Source organism: Strongylocentrotus purpuratus, unplaced genomic scaffold (genome assembly GCF_000002235.5).
Source record: "Strongylocentrotus purpuratus isolate Spur 01 unplaced genomic scaffold, Spur_5.0 spur5_scaffold_15, whole genome shotgun sequence".
In the NCBI taxonomy this organism is placed as follows: Eukaryota; Metazoa; Echinodermata; class Echinoidea; order Camarodonta; family Strongylocentrotidae; genus Strongylocentrotus; species Strongylocentrotus purpuratus.
The window spans coordinates 1,427,851-1,452,374 of record NW_022145600.1 but is presented as its reverse complement, the minus strand read 5'-3'; the positions used below and the strand labels follow the sequence as shown (position 1 = coordinate 1,452,374).

The window sequence follows — 24,524 nt, the reverse complement described above, 5'->3', positions numbered from 1 at the left end:
TTTCTCTCCCTCTTTCTCTCCCTCTTTCTCTCCCTCCGATTCTTGTTCATCTTGCTCTTTATCGCTCTCGCCCTCACTCTCCCTTTACTTTCTCTGCAGCTCTAGCTGGCCTCTTCACTCAAGCGCGATCACATGACCTTAGTGGTCACATGATCGTTGTGTTTTCATAACGAGTACGAGTTCGAGTGAACCGTGAAACATGGAGTTTCTCTTTTTTGTTTTCTTGTTACTAATCGGGACATTGTCCACTTGCTTAGGATCATTAAGTCCATCACGACTATGTGTGATAGAAAATCGGGTTGGAACCCATCGGGGAATGCTTGCTTTCCGATCGGTTACTCCAGTTGCTGTGCAGATAAGCTACGGAAATTCGGAGGCTTCGTCAGCCGGATGGAGTCCGTGGAAGACGCTTGGTGCTCCGCTGGCCAGTCAGCCGATGTCCAATCCGGTGTGTGAGCACACCGATCGGAATCAAACTCAGGTTTGTCCACCCCTCGTTGTTTCTTCTTTAGAAAAATGTCATATTATACTTCTTTTGATGCACATGTATACAAAAGTTTGATTTGCAAGAATCTCCTGAATTGAACATGTATTGTTAGAGGAAGAGAATTGAGAAGGAGAAAAATGAAAAGAATTAAGAAGAAGAAGGAACAAAAATGAAAGAAGGAGGATGAGGAGGAATTACATGTAGGAGAAAAGAAGAAGAGTATGATGATGATTAGGCCTAATAGTAGTCATAATGCACATATCGTGATTGTTGCAGTTTAATTTCATTATTCAGTTAGTAGAATGGTCTGGATGGTAGTCCAAACAAATAAACTAGAATGGAAAAGGACAAGTGTACAACTAGTCTACAAGCAGTGAGAGAGGGAGAGAGAGAGAGAGAGAGATATTGTTACAGCTGATAGCTCATGTACAGTATCATAATAGAAGATTGAATCCCTTTCGATTCTGAGCCCTGATTATCCTGCTTCTCTTTGGAAAGCAACAATGATCAGGCTCAGACGCTTGGTCACATGATGATTATTCCTTACAAAATTGTTAGCTTGCGCTGTATTCTAGGTACCGGGTAATGGTAAATTTTGAAAGGATTAAAAAGGATTATTTTAAGGTTGGTTAACTTGATTGCCACAGGGATTGGTGATGGGGGTAAGGAGTAAGATAAGTACATATAAGTTCAGTGCCAAGATCTATGAAGATCTAAATGACTGTACTTTACTATGTTTGAGTAAAAAGTGAGCAAATGCTTTAATAGGAAGCTGGTTTCTTGACCTGTTACGTATTGGAACCTTGTGATTCCTGTACTTAACCTATGGGAATAATTATGACAATTCAGTAGTCAATGGGTTAACTTTATTTGAAGGCTTCTAGAAATGAATTTAGGTCTTCAAGAAAGCTTTGAGTTCAGAATTGAGCAGTAAAAGTTTGCTTTAATGACTGTCAATTTTAAAAGCAAATTATTCAGGACTTCAGGTGATGTGGTAAATTGTGGTTGCAATTTAATTGGCAATCATTCGGGCAGATAGCTTTGGTTTTAACAAATCAAAGCCTTCATTACAATATCTGATAATATCACTCTGAAAATGGAAGAAAGAATGATAGAGTACTGATATTACTAAGTACAAGTAGAAGGTTTGCTACTTCTTTGTGGGGAAAAATGGTTCTGTAGAGGAATTACATGTACACTAGAAATAAATCAGTGGTTGAATTAAATGTCTTGAACATAGAGGTCAGGGCCTAGGCTTAGTCACAGAGGGTAGAGGAGATGGGGCTCTTAACACCAAGCAAATGACAAATGACAATGTAATGTACATGTACATGTAAGTCCAGAATCTGGACGGTGTTATTTTCTTTCGCGGTCGCGATCTCTCCCATCCACAAATTTGCATGCGTCATTAGTAAGCCCAGTCGAAACACATTTTTTTGCTGGGCACAGAAATTTTGAGATCATATCATCTTCGGCTTGCATCAAGTAGAAGGAGATCGTTTAGTAGGTGATCATCGGATCATTGCAAGTTAAATTGGCCAGATTCTGGAATGCGATGGCCAATTTGCCTTTTTCTCGTGCACTTCAAACACCAATGCCCCACCCATAACACCAGTGCTCCCTGCAGTAGCTGGAGTCTGCTGGACTCTTCAAGGTAACAAGGTCAAAGGTTAAAAACGAAACAAAGACAAGCTTGTATTATTGGACCCCAAAGATCAGGTGTCAATCATTTAATTTTTCATAGTCATTAAACTTCTCGATTTAACGTTTTCATAGTAGTGTGTAGTGGTGGTTATTTTACCTGACTGCTAAGATAACCCCCACTACACACTAGTACTACTATGGAAACAATGATGATTATTGATTAGTATGGCCTGTTACTCTGTCAGCAGGATGAATATAGTTTAACCAGACAGTACATGTAGTGTACATACATGTATGTGCTTGATGATATATCTCAATGTCATTCCATCATAACTTCATGCTGGTCGATGCCATGTGAGTAGTACCCACCAAGACATTTTATCTTCTTGCTCATCTCTCTTCTAGATCTTTGTGCAAGCCTCCAATGGACAGGTCTACAGTGCAGTGCAAGATGCCGTAGAGTTCTTGAAATTTTCTCCATGGAAGAAAGTTGGTTCAAACACCATCCCTGTCACCGAGCCCAAGCGATCCATTCTTGTTGATTCTGTATCTGCATACTGGTATGGCAAGGAGCTGATGGTCTTCGCTCGCTCAATCAGCAGCAATGCTTCACAGCTGTATTGGTGTAAAGGTATCTACTCAATTATCATTAAATTGTTTGGTTATGCACACCAGGCGCGGATCCAGGATTTCTTAGGGGGGGCCCAAATTTGAAATCAATTTGAAATTTAGTGTGCTGAAATTTGAAAATCGTGCCGGCCGATATTTCACTCAGTGGGGGGGGGGGCCTGGATCTGCCACTGATGCACACCCTATCCTTCACCATCATCCTTATTAAACCACAAACTACTCTGACATGAATTATGATTACCCAATTGGTAACAGTGTATTTCAAGGAGAAAACCCTCTTGCTCGAATTCACAGATACCAGTAAGCATATTCCATGCTTGTTCAATGAGACCTATCATCAACTTGGTCTGGGGCCAAATAGATGCATCAAGAAATAATTTCTGAACAAATATTTGATCTTAATTGATAATTACCCTGTAAATGTTGACCTTCAAGAGATAGAGAGGTAGAGATAAGGATTATTTTTCACTTGGTGACTGATATATTAGAGTGGTCAGATTTGTCAAATACTTTGCTTGTGCATTTATACACAGGAGGCTTGATGGCATAGGGAGGGGGTGGAACTTGTCCCCTTATGCTACTCTTGAATTATTTCTGTTTCCTTTTATGAAAATTATGTCAAATCATTTTGTTGCACCTTCCTTCCTGTTGATTGCATTAATGCTCTGAATAAAGGCAATCATTTAATATGAAGTTGAAATTAAAGAGCCATTTGTAAAATCACTCTTCTTTTTCTTGTTGTTGTTGTTCTTCTTCTTATAATTATTACTTGTATTATAATAATAATAATAATAGTGGGTTCTTGTTTAGTGCTCATGTCAGTCAGATTTGACCCTCCTGGCACTCCCGATTATTACTTAGTAGTAGTAGTAGTATTAGTAGTAGTTTTATAATTTTATAGTATTGTTGTTATTATTATTATTATTATTATTGTTGTTGCTATTGTTATTATTCTTATCATTAATATTAGTATTGTTGTTGTTATTTTTATTATTGTTATTATTATTATTGTCATTATTGTTGTTAGCAGTAGTGATAGTACTGTAATATTATTATAATTGGTAGTAGTAGTAGTAGTAGTAGTAGTAGTAGTAGTAGTAGTATAAGTATAATAGTAGTTTCATTATTATTATTAATGTTATTGTTATCATCATCATCATCATTATCATTATTGTTATCATTCTCAAACCTTTAGGCAATTCAACCAGTTTTGGTTCGTGGAGTCGTCTTGGTGGTACAGCCATCTTGGGTACAGATGTCACGCTCATGAAGAATCCTTACAGCACAAAGTACGAAGCTTTCATGATATCACCTAGTGGACGGATGCACAGGACATGGCAACACGATGCTAAGAGCTTTGCAGACTGGACTGCTATGGATTGTAAGACCAAGAGCATGTTCATACTTCTATTTGATTGCCTAGGGTACCAAAGCCTTGTTCACATAATAATAATAGTTGTTACTTTGTTCTTATATAGTCTAGGACCGCATTTGAGGACCACAGGCCCTCTCAAAGTGCTTACAGATATATATTATTACCCCGGTCATCGGATTCACACTTACCCCCACACAATGTATGCACTTTCTCTACTCCCTGGGAATGTTCCAGCCAGGCGTCAGTTTTACAAGCGCACACTTGCTCATCTAACCACAATAACTTTCGCATCCTACCAGGTACACATTTAACCCCTGGGTGGAGAGCCCGGCCCCCCCCACTCAGAGGTCGGAATGACCGCATGCGTGTTGCCAAAATGTCCGGTAAAGGGGTACTTTTCGTGCTACAAAGTCGGGCCCGAGAATTGTAAAAAAAGGGGTGTATTTGACTTTTCACCCGGAGATTTCTTTAAAAAGGGGGTGTTTTTTTTTCTTTTTCTCTCATCTCTTTGGACTCCTGAGAAATTATTCCGAATTTTGGGGGGTACATTGAGCATTTTTCCTGATTTAGGGGGGTCTCCAAGGCAGGAAAAGCCCGCGAAATTCCCACGAAAGGGGGGTTCGGAAATATTGGCAGTCCTCAGATAGGGGGTGCTTTCAAAAAGAGGGAACGAGCATATGCGTACCCTAAATAACATTGAGTGGGGGGGCCGGGGTGGAGAGTGGCAAACAAAGATCATTGTCTTGCCAAAGGACATTAGTGCCGCAGCGGGACTTAGACCGTGAACCGTGATCCACAGCCGGGTGACATATCCACTTGACCACGACACATGGCAATGTATACAAAATCTATTTTACATGTAGAGAAATGCAAAGTAGGTGTTAAAAAAGTTATCTCCACGTAACAAGGGCTTATACGGTACCTTAGCAAAATAATGGCACGAAAAGACACATTGGAACCCAAAAGGCATACCAATTTATGATGTTTGAGAATGGATAGGGTGTTCTTTTTTTCCTCACAAATCTGAATGAAATTTCAGGTAACATTAATCCTAGTACATGCATTTCCCAGCTCCACATTCTAACGAGGTGGTTATAGCACTGTTTGATAAAAAAATGGTTTTTGACAATAATGATTTTGCCATCCAGCTGCATCTTTTTGTGTCACTTCACTTGGCTAAGTTACGTACATGTACATGTGTAAGTGTACTCCTAAGTGTATCAGGTACAATACACTTTGTACCAGGATGTTTTATTGTGCCGCAGAAGGGGGGGGGGGTAAGGCGGTTAACCATTCACTGCATCGTGCGTGTGTGAGCAAGGCATTACACAGCTCAGTGAAAGTACTACGTCATATCTACTTCTTCAAAATCAGTTGCAAATTCATCAATTTTGTGAAATGTTGTTGGCATTCAGAATTTCATAAAGAAGAATGGCGTTTCATTAACCAATTACTGCCATTGTTTCATTTGAACCGACATAGTAATTCTGACAAATAGAAATGAAGCAGTGAATCTCTTTTGCCCAAGAATAGTGTCAGCAAAAACGCATCCTAAGTTACTGTCATAATTTCATAATCCATTGTGATTTATTCAATGACTATACAATCATGTATACACCCAACTTGAAACGAGAAACTCCTCCCTATTACAATTTTCGAAGTACTTTTATTATTAATATAAATTCAGTAAAATCTGGCTTTGAAGCAATGATGAACAATAAACTATATATCTATCTGTTGATATTTCAATCTATCTACTTTGTTTTTCTTATGATTGATTACTATTTCAACAATATATTATGTTTCTGATATTTAAACTTGAAATATTGCTTAATAAAGCTTTAATGTTTTGTTTTTTCAGTTGCGCCAACTTTCTCCACCATTTCCAGACCCGATGCTGAAATAATGGGTTACAGCATCTTCAATGGCAAGCTTATGGTTGGAGGGGTAGGAGAGGATAATTATATTCATAGGTGCTCCCAATCTACCTGTGATGGAGTGGACAATCCCTGGGGTTACTGTACGTGGGGCTCCTGGTATCAGACTGGAGGGAAGATTCCATTCACTCTAGGAGGGGTGCAGAACAATTTTGCCATGAGCAGGAATGTGCACTTTGGGGTTGAAATATTTGGAGTGCAAGATACAACTGGACAGTGAGTATAAACCTTGACTTATTTTTTGTTAATCACACCCTTTTGCGATGATAATCACTGGAGTGTTGGCTCAGTCAGTAGAGCATTCTCAGCAACCGGAAGGTTGGGGTTTGAACCCTGGCCGCGTCATACCAAAAGATGTTAAAAGGTGGGAGTTGCTGCTACCTTGTTTGGCGTTCAACAATAAGGGATAGAGCAACGTTGATTTGGCACTGCTCAGTGGCTGCCGGGTTCACGATCAATTGGGCAAAAAGAATTTCCGTTTCGGTTTAATAAAATTTGGAGTGGACTGTAAAAGATTATTATTATTATTATTATTATAAACCTTTCTGATTTGTCAACAGCACCAGAAAGATATATAGGAAAAAAAAGCAGGAAGTACTAGACCAAGAAGAAACCCAGAACTAACTGGGAGGGGAACATTAAGACCGGGAATGGAATGAAATGATGATGCGAGAGTGTACTAGGGTGGCGGAAAACAGAGATGTGTGGAAAAAGGTGGAATCAACCTTCGACCAGGAGGAGATACCTTGATAGAAAGAACAGCAGCAAGTTTCATGGCAAGAAACTTTTGTGAATTGCAAATAATTAGTGTTGCGTTAGTTGTGATTCTTTCTTTTTGTAGTTTCAGGCACACATGGTTTTATCGTTAATGATGTTAGCAAACCTTCTTCAGTATACAAATGATGTATAGGTTTGAGTGCGTCGGTAGGGATTGTGTGCACAAGGTACCTTTAAACCCACGAGGCGCAGCCGAGTGGGTTTTAAAACAAAATTTGAAGGTACCACACACACACAATTTCACCGACCCACAATTTAAACCAGTGCATCATCTGTTTTATGAAATAGGGCCAAAAAAAAATTTAAAAATACAAAAATCTGTTATTTTACAGATTACTGGGTGCATGGCAAAATCATGCTTTCCGTTAATTACGAACGCATGATTTTGCCATAGCCATGTATCCGGTATGCATTGACAATAAAAAGGCATTATTAGAGTACCATGAATAGAATGCAAGCAACTGCATAGGATGATCAATAAATAGGCATTAAAATCAATTAAATTAAATAAGGTAAAATATGACGATAGAGGAGCATAGAAGCATACTTAGGACGTCTTTTTTCCCTTCTTTTTTGCATGCTATATTAAAAGGAACAAGGAAGTTGCCTTTTCTTTTGTTCTTACTAGATAAGGGACATATGACACACTGTAATAGAATACCCAGATCTATATATCACCATAAATGAAACGAGCTGATAAGTAAATTTAGAAGTGAGGTCAAAACGTGGTGTTTCATTGATTAAAAAGAAAAAATCATGATGTTTGTTTTTGTCATGTCCACAAAATTTGACCTCAGTTATGGTCATATTTTTCATTGTTTCATAGGCATTGTCTTAGCTAGTTGATCTGACTTTATTCACAGTAATACTTAGTTGACCATCTGCTAACAGTTGATAGCCACACTCATGTATACACTATACATGCAATCATATTATACAACGTGGTTGTATATTAATACTAATGCCTCTATGTTTTAGTTGCATGTATGAGATTGACTGATTTTACACGAATGTACATGTAGCTTTTGATCCAATAGTCTTTTATTTTAGATATTCTTTCTATGTCTTACATTAACAATGGCTTTTCTTTATTTCTTCCTATTTTTTTGGTTCAAAATTCTTATCGTATCTCTTCATTCTTAGTCCAGTTTTTCTGAAATTTGACTAGCAGATTTCTCTTGATTAATTATTTTTCCTTCTACTACCGCACGTGCCACATCTATAATGCATTCCCTTTTAAAGACATGTAGAGTTGTTGTAAAGTATTTGGCACCACCTGTGCCTGGGAGGCAAAACGTGAACTGAATCATTATGACCCTTGGGTCTCTCCTCCTGGTATATTACTGATTGGGGGTGGGCAGGTGAACCACTACACCAGGGTCCCCCCTACTCTTATACAAATAGTTCAGTAGGTTCTTGACGTGCTAAGGTGGTGACTCTTCTCTTCTCTGGGCCTCCATTTTAACGTCCAATCCAAGGGACAGAGTGTTTTCCACATAACATAGCCTACGTCAATAAAACAGGAGGGGGCACGTCAACACATAGGGTATTCTAGTAATGATGCTATAGTCCTTTTTCATAGTCTTTTCATTCCTGATTGACAGGTTATGGCAAGCCTGGCAGCTCGATAGAGACGCTTCTTGGAATACATGGAGCAAGATTCCTCAGGACCTGTCTAAGGCAGCGTTTATCAATAACCCATACATCACCGTCAACAAGGGTGGCTGGTGGATGGCTTATGGACTCAATGCCAGCAACCAGGTAAACATCCATCCATTCATCCATCCATCCACTGTTTCTTACTTAGCACAAAAAACCAAACAGCACATTGCTCAAATCAATGCGCTTTACATCAAGAACTTCATGATAAAAAGAAAGAAAAAAGAAATAAGTCGACATTGACGTAAGAGGTGTGTATCTTAAGGTTTTTCTTAAATGAGTCAAAGTGGAAGTATGGGTGAGAGACAGGAGGGTGCTCCATCAGGGGTTTTTGTCTGTTGGAGATGTTCGAGATCTGAAACCTTTCTTGTATGTGTTTTATCAAAAATATTTATAAGCAATAAACAATGTACACATTTGCTAAAATATGTGATTCTTGGGAATCTGGTATAAAGTGTTGAAGCAAGAGGTTTACTGTTGCCAATGTAGTTGCCAATTTAATCATTTATCGTTCCCCACAGGTAGTAGTGATGGAGCCAGCACGGTCCCTCAATGTTACACCAGACAGTGTAGCATGGGGCACCAATCTCTCAGTGTCCTGGTCTGTGGCTGTGGATGAGGCAACCAACATGGACTGGGTGGCTATCTTTCCTTCTGGAGCAAACGATGATGAATATGTGGATTACAGGTGGGTCTATGGTTAACCCTATTATAACTAGGCGTTTGAGAGCTATGTTTTACTTAGGAGAGGGGGTCATTTTGAACTCCCAAAGGGAGGTATGACTGATGTTGATTGCAGGTAGAAGATGATTGCAGGTATGATTGATGTTGATTGCAGGTATGATCGCAGGGATGATTGAAGGTGATTGCAGAGACAATTGAACTTGACCAAGGGTTTGATTGACATTGAGTGAAGGTATGATTGAAATTGGTTGTAGGGATGATTGAAGGTGATTGCAGGGATGATTGAAGGTGATTGCAGAGACAATTGAACTTACCAAGGGTTTGATTGACATTGAGTGAAGGTATGATTGAAATTGATTGCAAGTATGTTTTTGGAGGACTCAATCACTCAATCTTGGTTTGCATTCAGTTAGAGCAAGCAGTGTATCCATGGGTTCTTACCTACCCACTGACTGCAGTTGATGTTAGTCTCATGATATATTTATAACTGTATGTCCAAGGAGCTCTCAACCTTGGAAAGCATCCATTAAGAACGGTCAATGTTTCTATGGCTTCATTAATATGTAATGACTGAAGTTGAAGTTAATCTGTTTGATTGAAGTTGAAGATAATCTTTAAAAATCTTTTATTTCAGGTATGTTCAAGGAACTCTCAACCCTGGGAAGTACCCAGTAAGAGCTGGCAATGCATCAATGGCTTCATACCTACCTAATGGCTCGTATCAGGTTAGATACCTCGTCAACAAGAAGTATGTCAGCATCGTAGAGACATGTAGGTCGTCAAGACTTTTACCATTTTTAGAATGTCAAGGTCCTCCCACATTTCTCCAATTAAACAATTATTTTTATCTGGCTAGCAATTTGCAAAAGTCTTCCTCTCATGTACTATTATTATTATTATGATCAATATATCATTATCTTATGGGACTATAGTCATTTTGAAATACATCTAGAAACTAAATCAAAGAATTATCTTCAACTGATTTTAAGCACTGCCTCAATTTCACATTAGGCCCTATAAAAAAGATGTTGTATTGCCTTTTAGGTGCCAAAACATGGGTCGGTCGGTCAGAAATCTTGTTGTTTTTTTCCTCTTTTTTTTTTTACTCCCTCTTTTGGCTGATATTTCTCAGTTTTGAATGCTTTAATACATTTTTTTCTAAAAAAAGGGGGAAAAACAACTTTTTTTAAAAGCCGACCGTAGATTTCAACAAATTTGGGTCAGTTGCAAAGGGCAATACAACATCTTTTTTTTTAGGCCTTATGGTGGTATTGATAGAGGGTGGAAAAAATACCTGATTAAAAAAATACACTGTTGGGGTCATGGGTTCAAACCCCAAGATGGTATTGTAGCTAGCGTTTTTACATGAATTGCTCCTTTCTACCCAGGTGTGTAAATGGCAACTGGGCGATCCAACTTCACAGGTTGGGCGATCCAACTTCACAGGTTGGGCGATCCAACTTCACAGGTTTTCACAACCTTCATGGAAAGCCCCGCATATAACCTTTGTAAACATAGTTAAAATTTACTGTTACTTTGTATATTTTGATTTTTATATTGCGAAATAAAATTGAATTGAATTGAATTGAACTCAGTAGGGAATGAATGTCACTGTGGGTTGAATTAACATGTATATACCTGTAAATTGGGGATAGGCTTGAATGGTCTGCATGGAGGAAGGTGTGTGCAAAGTTCTGTTTGGAATTAGAATAACAAGCTATAATGGGTAATTGAAAGCACTTCATGAAGATACTTTGACAGAAGAGGTTATCATAACTAAAACATGATTGATTTGAGGGACCATTACGGTTACAATGAATAAGTTTGCTCTCTTCTTCTCTGGCCGCCATCTTTTGCACTCAGAATATTGCTACAAAAATTTGTATTTGTATAATTTTTGTCATTCTAATTTTGTTATCACCATGATTATATTGTTTCGTTGTCATATTTCTTGAAAGTGCCGAAAAAATAATTAAAAAATAAATAAATATCCCTCTTCAGATATCACTTATTACAATGAATCTCAAGAGAGTGACTTGCTGCAGCTTTACCAGGGGATATTCACAGGGCTCGGAGCATTCAACAAGGGCATAGGAGAATGTGTGAATGACAGCCTTCTTACCGTGGAGAAGTTTCAGGCTGCATTTGATGCCTTTGAGAATGCTCAGGTAATGACCGTTACACCCTTTTCACCCTTGGTTTGTTAAATCACTTGGAGAAAAAATAGAAAATAAAATAGCCAAACCGTACTGCTATTTATAGCACTCATATTTTTTCCTCTTCCATCTGCTCTGCTACTCATTTCCTTACAAAATTATGTATTTTTGGCACAAGATTTTTTTAGGCTGCCTACTCTAGTACTGCAAATGAGACCTAAGGTTGCAATCCTGTGATAGGATGTTAAAGGAGACCCCGTGTAGAGGAGAGTCACCACCGTTGCATGTTAAGAACCCACTGCACTATTTGTATAAGATTAGGGGGAAACCCTGGTGTAGTGGTCCACCTGCGCACCTCATTATAGTATGACAATACTCTGTAAAGAGGGATGTACTCCAATGAAAGAAGAAGACTGATAAGCATGAATTGAGAGTGATATTGTATTTAATTCTGAGAGTGCCACCGAGTACCGGTACAAACATATTTTTTACGGAATTTAAGTGACAAGATTGCAATCAAAGCCCCCTTGTTCATCCTTCATCTTGATGGTATCTGTGTACATTTCAAAATGCTCAAAAAAAGATGTTCCTTATCTGGTTGAAAAGCACTCCTAATTGTAGATGATCTTGGTCATCAAAATCAGACTAGATGACCTGAAAAGTACTCCTTTCATAGAATATAGAACTGTAATGTGAGCAAATTGTAATGTTGAGATTATATCATCCCCAGGACTTAAACACTTGAGTAGAAAGATATGAAAATGTAGGCGTAGCATAGAATTTTAATTATCCTGCTGTTTATCAAGTTGAATTATTGAAATGTGACAAATCCGTTCTCAAAGCTTTTCGAATAATGGCTTAATATGGTAACACATTTTTCCTGATATGGGCTCTATTGTAGGTAATTATTTTTCTAAATTTGTGTTGTTAGTTTTTATCATGAGGATTATTCTAAAACATTTTTTCAACCGTCAGATCTATGAAGGTCTCCAGCTCCTAGGAACAGCCTTACAAGACGTCGCTTACACACTGAAGGAATGTGAAGAGATTTACATCGCCGTGCAACTTGAGAGCTTCATCAAAGACCTGGTAGAATGCACGGAGAGCGACTGTACCAAGTTTGTCGTCGATCTTCTGGAAGAGATCATCATTCTGTATGTGAACGAGTACGAGATCTACGGAGACATCAAAGGTGCGTCAAATAGTTTTAATCTGCTTGAAGCTTACCAGCAAGGAGGTCTGTGCATTGGAAGGCTGGTGAAGGCATGTCTTGGGATAGTGCCACCGGGGAAGGACTATGGCAGAAGAAAAGATGTGAACAAGATCGGGCTTGAGCATCTCAAGTGGAGTAAGGTGGACAGAGTTTGAAGTAAATTAATATGCAAGGTACTTAAATGAAATGTATTGGCTAGAAGAAAAGCATCCAGACTGCAAAATGCATTCTTTATCACCCAGAAGTAGAACCACATTTTTTTCCCCTTCAAATTCAAATTCTTTTAGTTCACCTCTCTTAAAAAATACAATGTATGCAGAAATAAACAATTTAACAAGAACATTGAACAGAAAATAGTCAAATGATACAAATTTTAAAATATTGCATCCACTGTGATGAAGCGGATGTGAGGGAGAAGCAAAGGCCATTGACCTGCTCCCTGTATTAACATTCCATCACTGTCACAAATCAAAATTCAAAGTATAACATCACTATCTATTACCCTTGTTTGTTCTGGCTGTGTCTTTTTGTGTCACTACATTTCTCTGGGCTACTTAAATCAAATTACAATCGGTCTTCCATTTTATGCTATATTTAAGATGAAATGTATTTGGGAAACTTTAAGTTTAATTAAGCACATTTTACTTGATTTTTGTTAAATAATTGGTGCTTTAAATTATTGAAAGACATAAGAAGAAAGTCTTTACTATGGAGATACAGTAGATGAGCTATGGAAGCAGTACTAATATTTAATACTTCATAACATTCTTCTTGAAAATCATGCTAACTTTTTGTTAGCATATATATAATATACTAAATATTGGGCTTTTATTTAATTATTGATATATTTATTTTCTGTTATAAAAGAAGACATAAGCTGAACAACCCCAGATTAAAAAAGTGCGCTATTTCAAGGCTCTCTTTTAATTTGATTTTTTTTTGGTCATATGCCTCAGCCACTGTTTAAGTATCATACTTTAAGATTGATTGTTTGTCAAGCTATACTTGAGATTACAATACTGCAGAAAAATTCCTTATCATTATATAATATCTAGATTTGATTTTAGATTCATCAGGTGTTTGTCATTATCATTATGGACAGGTAAAGTAAAATTGAAGTTTATAGCAGAATATAGGTAGAGGTTTATTGATTTTAAAGGTTGAACTTTCCATCTAACATGATATGATGCCAAAGCAGTGTGTCCACATAGTATCCAAGGGAAAAAGTATAATATTTCTCAGAAAAAATGAAAATTGCAGATTATAATGATAGGTATTGATCCATCAAGGAATTGAAGGGATGAGAGAAAATGGCAAACTAGGCCAGAGGAAAAAAATATAGGTGAGCATGTAGCACGGAAGGCTGAAGACAAATGGGAAGAAATCTTGTTTGGCTGAAAATTTAGAAATATTACGCAATTTCAACAACTATCAAGAAGTCAACTTAACAGCTATTTCATTGCCCTTTTGTTTTGCTGTTATGTTTTGATTAGGTAACCTGTCATTGTACTGTTTATAATCTTAATAATTGATCCATCAGGATTATTGAAATAGTGTTAAGTTGATTTCCTAAAGCCTCTTTGATAGTCCTACAAGGACCAAAAGAAAAAAAGGAGAAGGAAAAGACTTACGTAGGCAACAGAAAAGGCTGGAGTTGTGGATAGTGCAATATAAAAGTTGAAGATGAAATTTGGATATGGCTGAAATATAAAAGATATGAATGAATGAGTGCGTGATGACAGACATGCAAGGAGGAAAGGAGATGGACATGGCACAGAACATGGTCAGAGGTGGGAAGGGATGGTCAAGAGTAGATGAGCATATAGGAGAGAGAATGAAGGGGACAAGGCAATGTTGTTCTCCATTATGAGGTGAAAATGAAACTCCTTGTAGCTACATTTTGTGGATGAATGCAGACAGTAAAACAAACAAAGCTTATTATGTTGTTAAGGAACACGAGGCTATCAGCAAAGGAATCTTCCCTGAAATGACTCTGCACAAATAAATCCTGTATAAAATCTTAAATGGATGTTATTCTGAATCAATGTTGAAGAAGTCAAATGTAGCTGTATTGGCTAGATGACGAGTAAGATGAAGTTACAGATACTGCCTTCTTGTCTGTTTTTGTTCACATAAGGAATACAAATATACAGAGTAAAACTGAGATATATACATGTAACTAAAGGCAGTCGAGGGATGAAAGTTATGATATATATAAGGTTTGAATGATAAGAGTAGGAAGATATTAGTACTTAACATGAAGTAGTTTGAAGGAGAGATGGGTACAAAGAAATAACAGGATTCAAAAGCATTCTTTCATGAAACCTTTGTTAGTACAAGTTCTCCAATATCGAACACCTGTTTATTTCACTTCACATGTTTTAATAGGATATCAGCAAACTTGTACTTCTGAACGTTTCTTAAATCAATGCTCTGGATTCTGAGAGGAATTAGCAGCAAGAAACTGAAAGTGCAAAGGCTAGAAATGTGGTCCAGAGTTTTTAAATAAATGTCTAAATCTGATTAAAATAACCATGCAATACTATGCTCTTGAGTTTGATGTTTAATATCATTTTCCTAGCATTTTTTTAATCGTGTTAGAAAATGAGAAAAGAAAGTGTTGCTTTTGCAAACAGTGTGTGTGTGTGTGTGTGTTTTGTATATATAATTATATAGAGAGAGTAAGAGAGAGAGAGTGCCTCCAAGAAAAGATGAAAACTGAAAACAAACGGTAGTTGTGAACAAACTATGAGCCTTATATTTATAATTTTCTCATTAGTGTTTATTAATAGAAAATGATATGAAACTGTTGCTTCTGCATACTACAGTATGTCCAAGAAAAATGGTGATTGTGAACAAGCCATGAACTGTATAAATATAATTCCATGCTTTTTATAAAGAAGTTATATGCTTTTAAATCATAAACTGTTTACATATAACTCTATACACGCTTTACTGAGCAACATTATCATGGAGCTAAAGCTATGGTCACAAAGGTTTGTACGAACGATTATTTTGTACGAATCTACCTGTTTTTCCATTGGCTTCCAGAATTTCCATTGTATAAAAATTGTTGGTATGGCGTTCACAGCAGTTTGTAAGGGCATTTGTGACCTTGATGATGGAATGGGTTGTTTTGCAAAGCCATTGTGTTGCACAAAGCAATCCTTCCTTCAATCGGTGACTCTTTCTGTGTGTGTACGTGTGTGTGTGTATGTCTCTCTCTCTCTCTCTCTCTCTCTCTCTTTTTCCCTCCCCCCCCCCCTCTCTCTCTCTCTCTCTCTCTCTCTCTATTTCATGCCAATGGTGAGTAATCAATAATTCAGAGCATAAAAATAGTTAAAAATAACAAACTAATTGCATGTTGTTTATTACAATTAAATGTACGTAGACTATATAAACTCACGAGATGTATATAAAATTCTCTCCCAACTTCATTGCATTATCGAACCATCATCGTTATTGTTATTGTAGAATTAAACATTAATGTTTGATCTGTGATAAAATGATGAAAGGCAATAGTAGTGTAGCAAATAATGTGCGAGTACCTGTATGAGATTTTCAGAATAGCACTTGCTATGATAACAATTAAAATACATGATAATGGCAACAAATATATTGTTCACCAATAAATCACTCTATTCAACAACAAAAATGAAGAATAACAAGGAACTTTCAATCGTTTCACACATAATTACTGTACTTCTATGATAAATTTCATTTATATTATTCTTATTCTATATTTGAAAGTCCTTTGGTTTCAAAAATGAACAAAATAGAAAATTTGTAACACTTCATCATACAAAAGTAGTATACCAATTGCACTTTAGCAAGATGTAAGAATATGCTGCATAATGATCATCACTACATGTAGTAATATATAAATAACAAAATATAAACAGAAAACGTAATAAAAGAATTTTTGTGGCAAATGTAAAAATGAAATTATTGTAAGAAAGCTCTCTAGGAATGTTTGTAGATTGATACAAAAAATCGAGCACTATATCAATATCATATGACTTGAATCTATTTCAGGTTCGACAAGGAATTCTGTAGGAGTTGACTGCCTTGCTAACTACCACAACTTAATTTTTGCATCTGCAGATGTTCCCATACATATGTTGAGAAGAAAGAAGCAAAAGTGATTTAGTTCATATTTCCCAGGTTTGATTGCACTCTTAAAGCTTGTTCAGATATGACACGGTACTGCGTGTAACAAAGTTCATATGCGTATTCACTGAGATCTATGTAGTAAGATAAAGAAATATGAAATGTATTACACTTACATTTTAATTTTTTTTTTATTTACCACAGCATATCTGAAGGAGGCTCTATAAGGACACAATCTGTCTAGAATCCAGACTAGAACTTGTTTCAAGTTGAATCACCTTCCTGTTTTTAGTGTTGTCATGGAAAATAATTGACAGGAAACAATAATCAAGCTGATCATGATAAGGCTTCTGCAGAACAGGTAGAAATGATACAGATTATCAGATAGTGGCTAGTCAGACAGGTCAAAAAGAACAGTTGGTATGACAAAGAATTTGCTTGTAATATTTCAACAGCCCCATTTTGGTGTTTACAATGAATGCATGCTTTTGATGGGGTAATGTTGGTAACGGTAAGCTTAATTGATAAATTCATGGTTCAGCCTGTCTCTGAGCATCGGTCATTTCTTGGGCGATTCGGTCCACCTTCTTCTTGAAATCACCGGTGGAAGTGGACAGTAGACCCAGGACACTGTCAAGCTTGGTCAGATCAGGCCGGTCACGACTGAACTTGAACTGCATGGGGTGGATACCATCAGCGGTCAGCAGACTGACCATCTGACCAGGAGCGTGCTGGCTGCGAAGGAAGGAGATGAAGACCAGTTTGGCATCGCTGTACACCTCTTCCCGGTATTTCTTGAATAGTGCTTGGAAGCTTCAGGTAGAGAAAGAAACAGAGTATATCTTGGTATTCAATGCATAAAATGTACAATGATGTATAATCTATGAAAAAAATAGAGGCAACAGTTTTGTGTGTCAACATGTATGCATTTAGATAATTTGAAAAATATTTTGCACACACCAAAGACAGTGTTGAGGGACAATTGAACTGACATTGATAAAGGATGGACATAATATCACTAGTAACATTAAACACCAAATACCATCTATGAATCTAAAGACTGTGTACATGATACACCTCCAGTATACACACATCATATCTCTTATATTTAGACTCAGAACAGTCTGGTCTGTTCTTGATGACATAAAAAAAAATAAAGTAACTATTCATTCACAAGATTTCAAATATTTTCTGAACAATTTCCATATTCCTTTGATGAAAAAGGTATGAACTAATGAAAAAGTCCCCAATTTGCTTTACATTATGATTTTGTAAATTTTTGCATAATTATATTGCTCAACCAATAAAACTTACATCTAATCTTGAACTTACCGATAGCCATTATTATCACAGTTTTCCTCCTCATCCGTCACAACTACGAATGTCTTGATAACCTCCTTGCGTTCATAATACGGCCAAAGACTGGCTGCAGGGGCCGTGCTTCCATGTGTCTTCAGAGTAGAGGCCATCTTAAGTATCTATGATCATAACATATCGTGATAACAATTTACTTATTTTCAAATACTTGTTAAATTCTTCCCAAAAAATACTTCATCTTTCTAGGCTTACTAGAATCTCTAATCGCAATTGGACATCAAAGAGGTTTGGATTAAAGTATGGCATCTAGTAGATAACCTTTCTCAATGAAACTAGCTGGCATAACATTTAAATTGCCATGGAAGTTTTTTTGACATTAATGTGAATAGTACTGTTTGAGCAGCGGTAGAGCTAATCCCTTATTAAGTCACGAGGAAAAAAAGGGGTTCAAGGGTTTGAACACTTACCTCAGTTATGGTTTTCGGGATCTTTTCAGGCACATAGTCCTTATTTGAGAAGAAGGAGAGTTTTGCATCTGTGATGGCAGTCAGAAGACCTGCTATGATAGTACTGGTCTTGATGGCAATGTCCATGGAAGGTGACCGGTCACCAAGTATAGCTACAGGAGCCTCCAAGGAAACCCTGATAAAAAAAACAAAATATCGTTTCCAGTTTAGTCATATATGGCTTCAAAGTTAAACAGCTTTCACTTGACCAAACCAGAGACAGATCCTTTGTTACAGGTTTTGATTGTTCACTAAGCAGACAAATATTCTGAAGGAATTCCTTCCCACCCGGTATCCATGTGACCTTTACATCTATCAGTCAAGTGCTTACATCACTTGTGTACAACACCTACATTCTCGTTTTGTATATTAGTTACTGAGCTGTAAACTCACTTCATGGTTTTGAGCCTCTTTGCTGCCTCGGGAATGAGAGACTCCATGACGCAGGATCCAATCCCTTGGGTCTTCATCAAAAGCAACCTCTCGATCAGCTTTCCTGAGGGTAGAGTCACTGCCTCCCCATCGCTGATACGACGGCAGATCACCTCATCTACCTTAGGGCAATGCAGATCCTCATAGTACCTAGAAAGAGAATATAAGGATCATTAGAGTAGATAATCTTGGATTCTATCTAATGATGAAATGGTATTTTAGAGCTCAAGAGGTATAGCTGGATGTAATCTTAGTTCTAGTAATTACTTTATTTTCAGAGAAGTGTCATTAAAACTAGCCCTGTAGTGTTAATTTGTCCAAAACTCCATGAATGTCAAGTCTGCCAACATAAAACTGACATGGCAAGTATTGAGATTGAAGTGTCGTCATCTCCTATGACGGTGGCAGTGGTGGGATATAAAACCATGCCAGTAAAGTGACAAGAGCTACATTAGATTAGTAGGTCCATGGTTCAATGAATGGGTCACAAAAGATTCATGGCACTCACCACAGGAGGGTGTCGACCTTCTCCTCGTAGGTGGCTATACGTTCCTTGCTCTCCTCTGTGAGATTGACGGTGAACTGCTTGATGTGAGTGTACGGAACATCCACTCCCTTTACCAATTCATCGATGTTTTCAGCATTCATCCCAGCACACTTGGCAACCAAGCTTTCACTTGGTGCTGGCTCACCAAAGCAGTATGGCAGGAACCATGGCTTCTCAGGAAAGTCCTACATTATAAACATATATATATATTTTATGAAAGGAATTACTCAAGCAATTATTCAAAGAATAAACTAATTAACGTTTCTTCTTCAGCTGACATTAATATTCTCATTCATTGCTATATACATTGGTCTAATAAAAAGTCACGTAACTGAACACAATATATATATACATGGAATAAAATTTATTTTAAAAGATTGAAACTACAAATATTATCAGAAAGAATATTAGTTCAGAAAATAGCAAAATAATAGAGTTTACATAAATTGGTGTTTCTTTACCCCCCATTTCCTTAAACAATAATGAAAGTCTTGCCGAAAGTTCAAAACTCTACAATTTTGTACCCATTTAAGAATGAAATTTGATATACATACATATACCGTTGGTACTGTGAAGTGTACATATAGAAAAATGAGGGAACTTTATGTTACCTTTTTTGGATTAAGATGGCAAATATCAGCCAGAGTTTTCCATGGTTCCTTGGGATAGTGCAGAGCATAGAATTCCAGCTGAGCACTGGTCAGACTGCGTACCCAACGGCGGATATGACGACTCAGCGCTCCACTCACTGAACCAACCTGTCATGCAAACACACACAGTACGGATAATCAAAACATAGCAATTAAATTCTTTGTGTTGGTAAATGGTTTATTTGTCCTGTGCTTGTAGCTCGTAGATGTATGCCATCATATTCTCTTGCACAAATTTTCTTTATGAGTTTGATTCCACATACATTTTAAGTCACAATTAGACATATATTCTTAAAGGTAAAGACCAGTTATGGTCATGCGATTGCATTGTGGAAGAAACGTTGTGGAATCGATCAGAAAAGGTTGATCATCTAGCATCTAGCATCTGCAAGGTTCTGGAATTATCAAAATGATAAGAAATTTGGCCCAGTCTTGGTAAAGTTACAAGCACTATACACAGAAAGATGTATATGGGACTACCCTATATCTCTCACAGACCATGAGAGAAACAAATTTACCAAATATATGAATTAGTAGGCGGTTTCCCGGCAAATTTTTTATCATGATGTATTAGTCAAAACATATTCTTTCACATGATTGGTAATGAGAGCTTCCATTTCATTTTTTGAAATTGGGGCGTTTCCAATACTGGTCTTTACCTTTAACCCTAGCCTACTCACATGTCCATAACACATAAACTACCTTGAATTTAAAAGCATCATAAAACCTGAGGCAATATCACTCGCACTGAATTAACCATAAATTTTCTAATGAAACTAAATACTTAATTTGTCAAAATAGATAGTTTACCTTAGGCTTGGTGGCATTGAAGTTGTCAATATCCGATTTGACCTTTGACATCTTTTTAGGGTTGACTTTGACCTTCTCCTGTATCTGTACCTGAAGCTGCCTGAGGTGGCGCTCTTTCTCCCGCATCCTACGCCCTGCATCCAGGAGGTTAAGAGCCTTCAGGATCTCTGCCATGGTGAAGGTTTCAGAGTCCTGAAGGAAGGTCTCAGCCAGGGCGTGGTCCTTGCGAGCCCATGCTACAGCCAATGCACGAACTTTAATCCCTGTTTGAATAAAATAATAATAATGATAATGAAAATGGTACTACTTACCGGTAACTGTATTAATAATAATAACAATACTAATGACAATGATAATTATAATAATAACAACATCAAACAACAACAACAACAACAATAATTTACATTTATAAAGCAATTAATTTACATGTTGTTTCTAAGCACTTTACATAACTTACAAGTTGAATAAGTAAAACGTAATAAACATAAAAATATAAACCAACATACGTTGATAATAGCTTAGCTGATTAAGACACACATCATGTACGCAAATACACAGTGTTCAAGAACTGACATGCCAAATAATGAATGAAGCCTTGGTTATATATGATGCTGCAAAACCGCTGGCGTTTTTTAATGATAACTTGAAGTATAATACACTTGACATTTCTGTCTCTCATAAAAAACAGAGCTTTGAATACACATATGACCTTTGTTGCTTGCAGCTCGTTTTCATTCAGATACGGGTTAAAAAACTGCAGTTTTGGGGGGAGAGGGATTGTTACCGTGTCATATCTTAACAAACATTTTGCAAGAATCCTTATTACCTTGAGAGACACTGACGCCATTGGCAAGCAGGACCTTCATAGTAGCCAGATAAACATTCTTGTAGCTTTCCTGAGCAGCCAAGTGCTGGTCAAAGGTCACTTTAGATGATGTGAAGAGCAACTCGGGTCGTTTCTCCTGTCACCAACAAAATGAAAGGTTGCACATAACCATATCAATTGGATGTAAACATACAGACATTTTTGTACTTTTCAAATCAGATCGTACCAAAATATGTCTTTTTTTGCTTGGTTAATTGCTCATTTTCTCAAAACACTATAATAAGTGATTAAAATGTATACTTAATATTCATAATCCTCTATTCAAAGATTCACTTTTACACACAATACACAACTGGGGATATTCATATGGAAACCAGTATGCAAGTATTTGATTGAAGGTGGTATTTAACTGTTTCTGGAGTGCATATATATGAATCTATTTTAAATTGCGCAGAAAAAAATAGACAGATTATTTCTTGAGAACTTTACATAACTATTTCTAAAACAATTAGTCAATAACTGCACTATATTCCTGCAAACTTAATAGTTATTTGATTATTATTTATTATTATTATCTTCTTTCCTGGTTGGATTTTTATACTTACCATTCTGATGGTGGAATCATATCTCAAAATAAGTTCAATGGTATGTGGAACAATTCCAAATCAGATTACCTTTTTATTTTGAAAAAACAAAAACAACTTACAAAGTCCTGATCAGAAGTAGCTGTTTCAGTGAGGTTCCATACATCTGTATCCTGATCAGACTGCTGTCCTCTGCCACCCTGATTCCTTCCACCACCCCGGCCACGTCCACGCCAACGTCCACGTCCTCGACCTCGTCCAGGCATTTTTGTTTTTATATGTGAATTGGGGTGTTGAATTTGGAAGGCTAGACTTTCATTAAGTGATGTTTGCTGTGGCTCAGGAGATTCCCGAGTGTCAATTACCTGTAGAAATCAATTATTTGAAAATTGTAGATATATATCCTATATATATTTGGAAGGCTAGATAAATATACACATATATATATATATATATATATATATATATATATATATATATATATACATATATTACTACATATCTCAGTGCAGATCGTCAAAGCTTGGTTGAGAGTTTAATTCAAAAGAGATATGATCACATTTCATATCTTGTAAACAACTTAAGTGTATTAGTTAAAGAGCAATTGAATGTAAATATGTATATAACAATTTTGGGATCCTGTGCGTTAAGCTATATCAGATTATTAAATGAACGTTTTTTTAAAATTATATTTAATTTGAAAATTCCATTCACCTATTTCTTGTAAATGATCAAGAATGATTCTTGAATGATCAGTTATTTCAAGGGGATACCAATTAATTTGTATTTTACCTGTTTATATGCTTGTGTATTTATCTATTTTGTTTTTAATGCTGTTATTTGTTTTTATTATTACCAAACAGCCAAAAAGGGCCTCATGGAAGACCACCAAATTGCAGCTTGTATAAATATCAGAAATAAATAAATAAATAATGTCTGGCTTGTTTTTTATGCTCTATAATTCTGGTAAGGTGGTATGGCAGTTCACCATTTACGGTAACGGGAATGAAAGTAATCATAATGAAAATAATTATAATCATAGTCATAATAATAACAACAAAAACAATAGAAATACCATGCATGCATAGTCGACATATTCAACTCCCTCCCTTCCGGCCTATAATCCTCTCTGCTTTTCCTACGACCCTCTCGGTCGCGCCTCCCGCTCGCCACAGCGGACTCTACGAGCAGGAACAGAGGCGAGCGCGAGGGGCCCGCGGTCGAGATCGAGAAGCGAATCTTCCCTTGCAGCTGAATGCTTTATGAAAGTCAAAGTAACAACTTACCTATCAGGTATTGCAGAGGGTACTTCACCTTCAATTTCCCATCAGCTCCGATTCTAATGGTGTTATCCAAAACTGGCAGAAGCTCTTTTATAATACTCTCGGACTATAGGCCACAGCAGCCGACAATTCTTGCACCACACGTTGACACACTTCTCTTGTCGTAATTGTTGTACCGTTTTTGAATGACGTAATCACTGGGAAATTGCTTGCTGCTAGTCTCAACAAATCAGACCGCTATATGAGAAATGGTGTTTCGATTTTTGTACTTCACCGTCAATTTCCCATCAGCTCCGATTCTAATGATGTTATCCAAAACTGGCAGAAGCTCTTTTATAATACTCTCGGACTATAGGCCACAGCAGCCGACAATTCTTGCACCACACGTTGACACCCATCTCTTGTTGTTGTACCGTTTTTGAATGACGAAATCAGTGGGAAATTGCTTGCTGCTAGTCTTAACAAATCAGACCGCTATGTGAGAAATGGTGTTTCGATCATGTTTTTTGTAGGACTATATATTTTATGATCAACTTGAAAAGTTCGGGAATGAATTGATTTACCCTTTCCAAATCTATATCTAGTTCATATATAGTTATCTAAGGATCTTGGCCCTCGTACTAGTATAAATTTGAGACTCAAATCTCATGCCCGATCATGCCCGATCCATGCAAATACATATTCAAATTATGGTTTGTCTACTTCTCCAGTCTACAGTCATAATTGCCTTTCATTTTGGGGTTTGTTTGTTTTTGTTCTCAATATCTGTCTATCTAGCTCTCTGTCTAACTAGCTGTTATATATATATATATATATATATATATATATATATATATATATATATATATTATAGATGCATAATTTTGTTAACTTTCGCTTACTCAGACATAGTGGTGG

The 24,524-nt window shown here is 36.9% G+C and overlaps 2 protein-coding genes across 4 annotated transcripts; one reads left to right on the top strand and one right to left on the bottom strand.

Moving 5' to 3' along the window:
* Positions 1-134: 134 nt before the first annotated feature.
* LOC579608 lies at positions 135-15,107 on the top strand. Its single transcript, XM_794954.5, has 9 exons — positions 135-481; positions 2,537-2,762; positions 3,957-4,142; positions 5,998-6,289; positions 8,455-8,611; positions 9,031-9,197; positions 9,828-9,964; positions 11,195-11,361; positions 12,325-15,107. Exons 1-9 carry the CDS (start codon positions 200-202, stop codon positions 12,715-12,717), a joined length of 2,007 nt encoding a protein of 668 aa, XP_800047.3. The 5' UTR covers positions 135-199; the 3' UTR covers positions 12,718-15,107.
* Positions 15,108-16,865: 1,758 nt separating this feature from the next.
* Positions 16,866-24,114, bottom strand: LOC579550. Of its 3 annotated transcripts, none has more exons than XM_011675066.2 (10): positions 23,659-24,114; positions 22,467-22,709; positions 21,761-21,896; positions 20,935-21,197; positions 20,086-20,232; positions 19,436-19,659; positions 18,889-19,077; positions 18,457-18,631; positions 18,005-18,150; positions 16,866-17,485 (listed from the first exon to the last, which is right to left on the bottom strand). In XM_011675066.2, exons 2-10 carry the CDS (start codon positions 22,608-22,610, stop codon positions 17,203-17,205), a joined length of 1,707 nt encoding a protein of 568 aa, XP_011673368.2. In that variant the 5' UTR covers positions 22,611-22,709; positions 23,659-24,114; the 3' UTR covers positions 16,866-17,202. The 3 variants fall into 3 exon arrangements, with proteins under 3 accessions (XP_011673368.2, XP_784753.3, XP_011673366.2); XM_779660.5 differs by having other exon boundaries at positions 23,631-24,113; XM_011675064.2 differs by lacking the exon at positions 23,659-24,114 and adding an exon at positions 23,420-23,552.
* Between the last annotated feature and the right edge of the window lie 410 nt (positions 24,115-24,524).

Excerpts from the sequence above, each read along its gene's own strand:
- LOC579608 (XM_794954.5), top strand. The coding sequence starts at position 200 with ATGGAGTTTCTCTTTTTTGTTTTCTTGTTACTAATCGGGACATTGTCC. Across the intron at positions 6,290-8,454 it reads GTGCAAGATACAACTGGACA|GTTATGGCAAGCCTGGCAGC; the intron begins GTGAGTATAAAC and ends CCTGATTGACAG. Across the intron at positions 9,198-9,827 it reads GATGAATATGTGGATTACAG|GTATGTTCAAGGAACTCTCA; the intron begins GTGGGTCTATGG and ends CTTTTATTTCAG.
- LOC579550 (XM_011675064.2), bottom strand. Across the intron at positions 20,233-20,934 it reads TCAATGCCACCAAGCCTAAG|GTTGGTTCAGTGAGTGGAGC; the intron begins GTAAACTATCTA and ends TTTGCATGACAG. Across the intron at positions 18,151-18,456 it reads TCCCGAAAACCATAACTGAG|ATACTTAAGATGGCCTCTAC; the intron begins GTAAGTGTTCAA and ends TTATGATCATAG.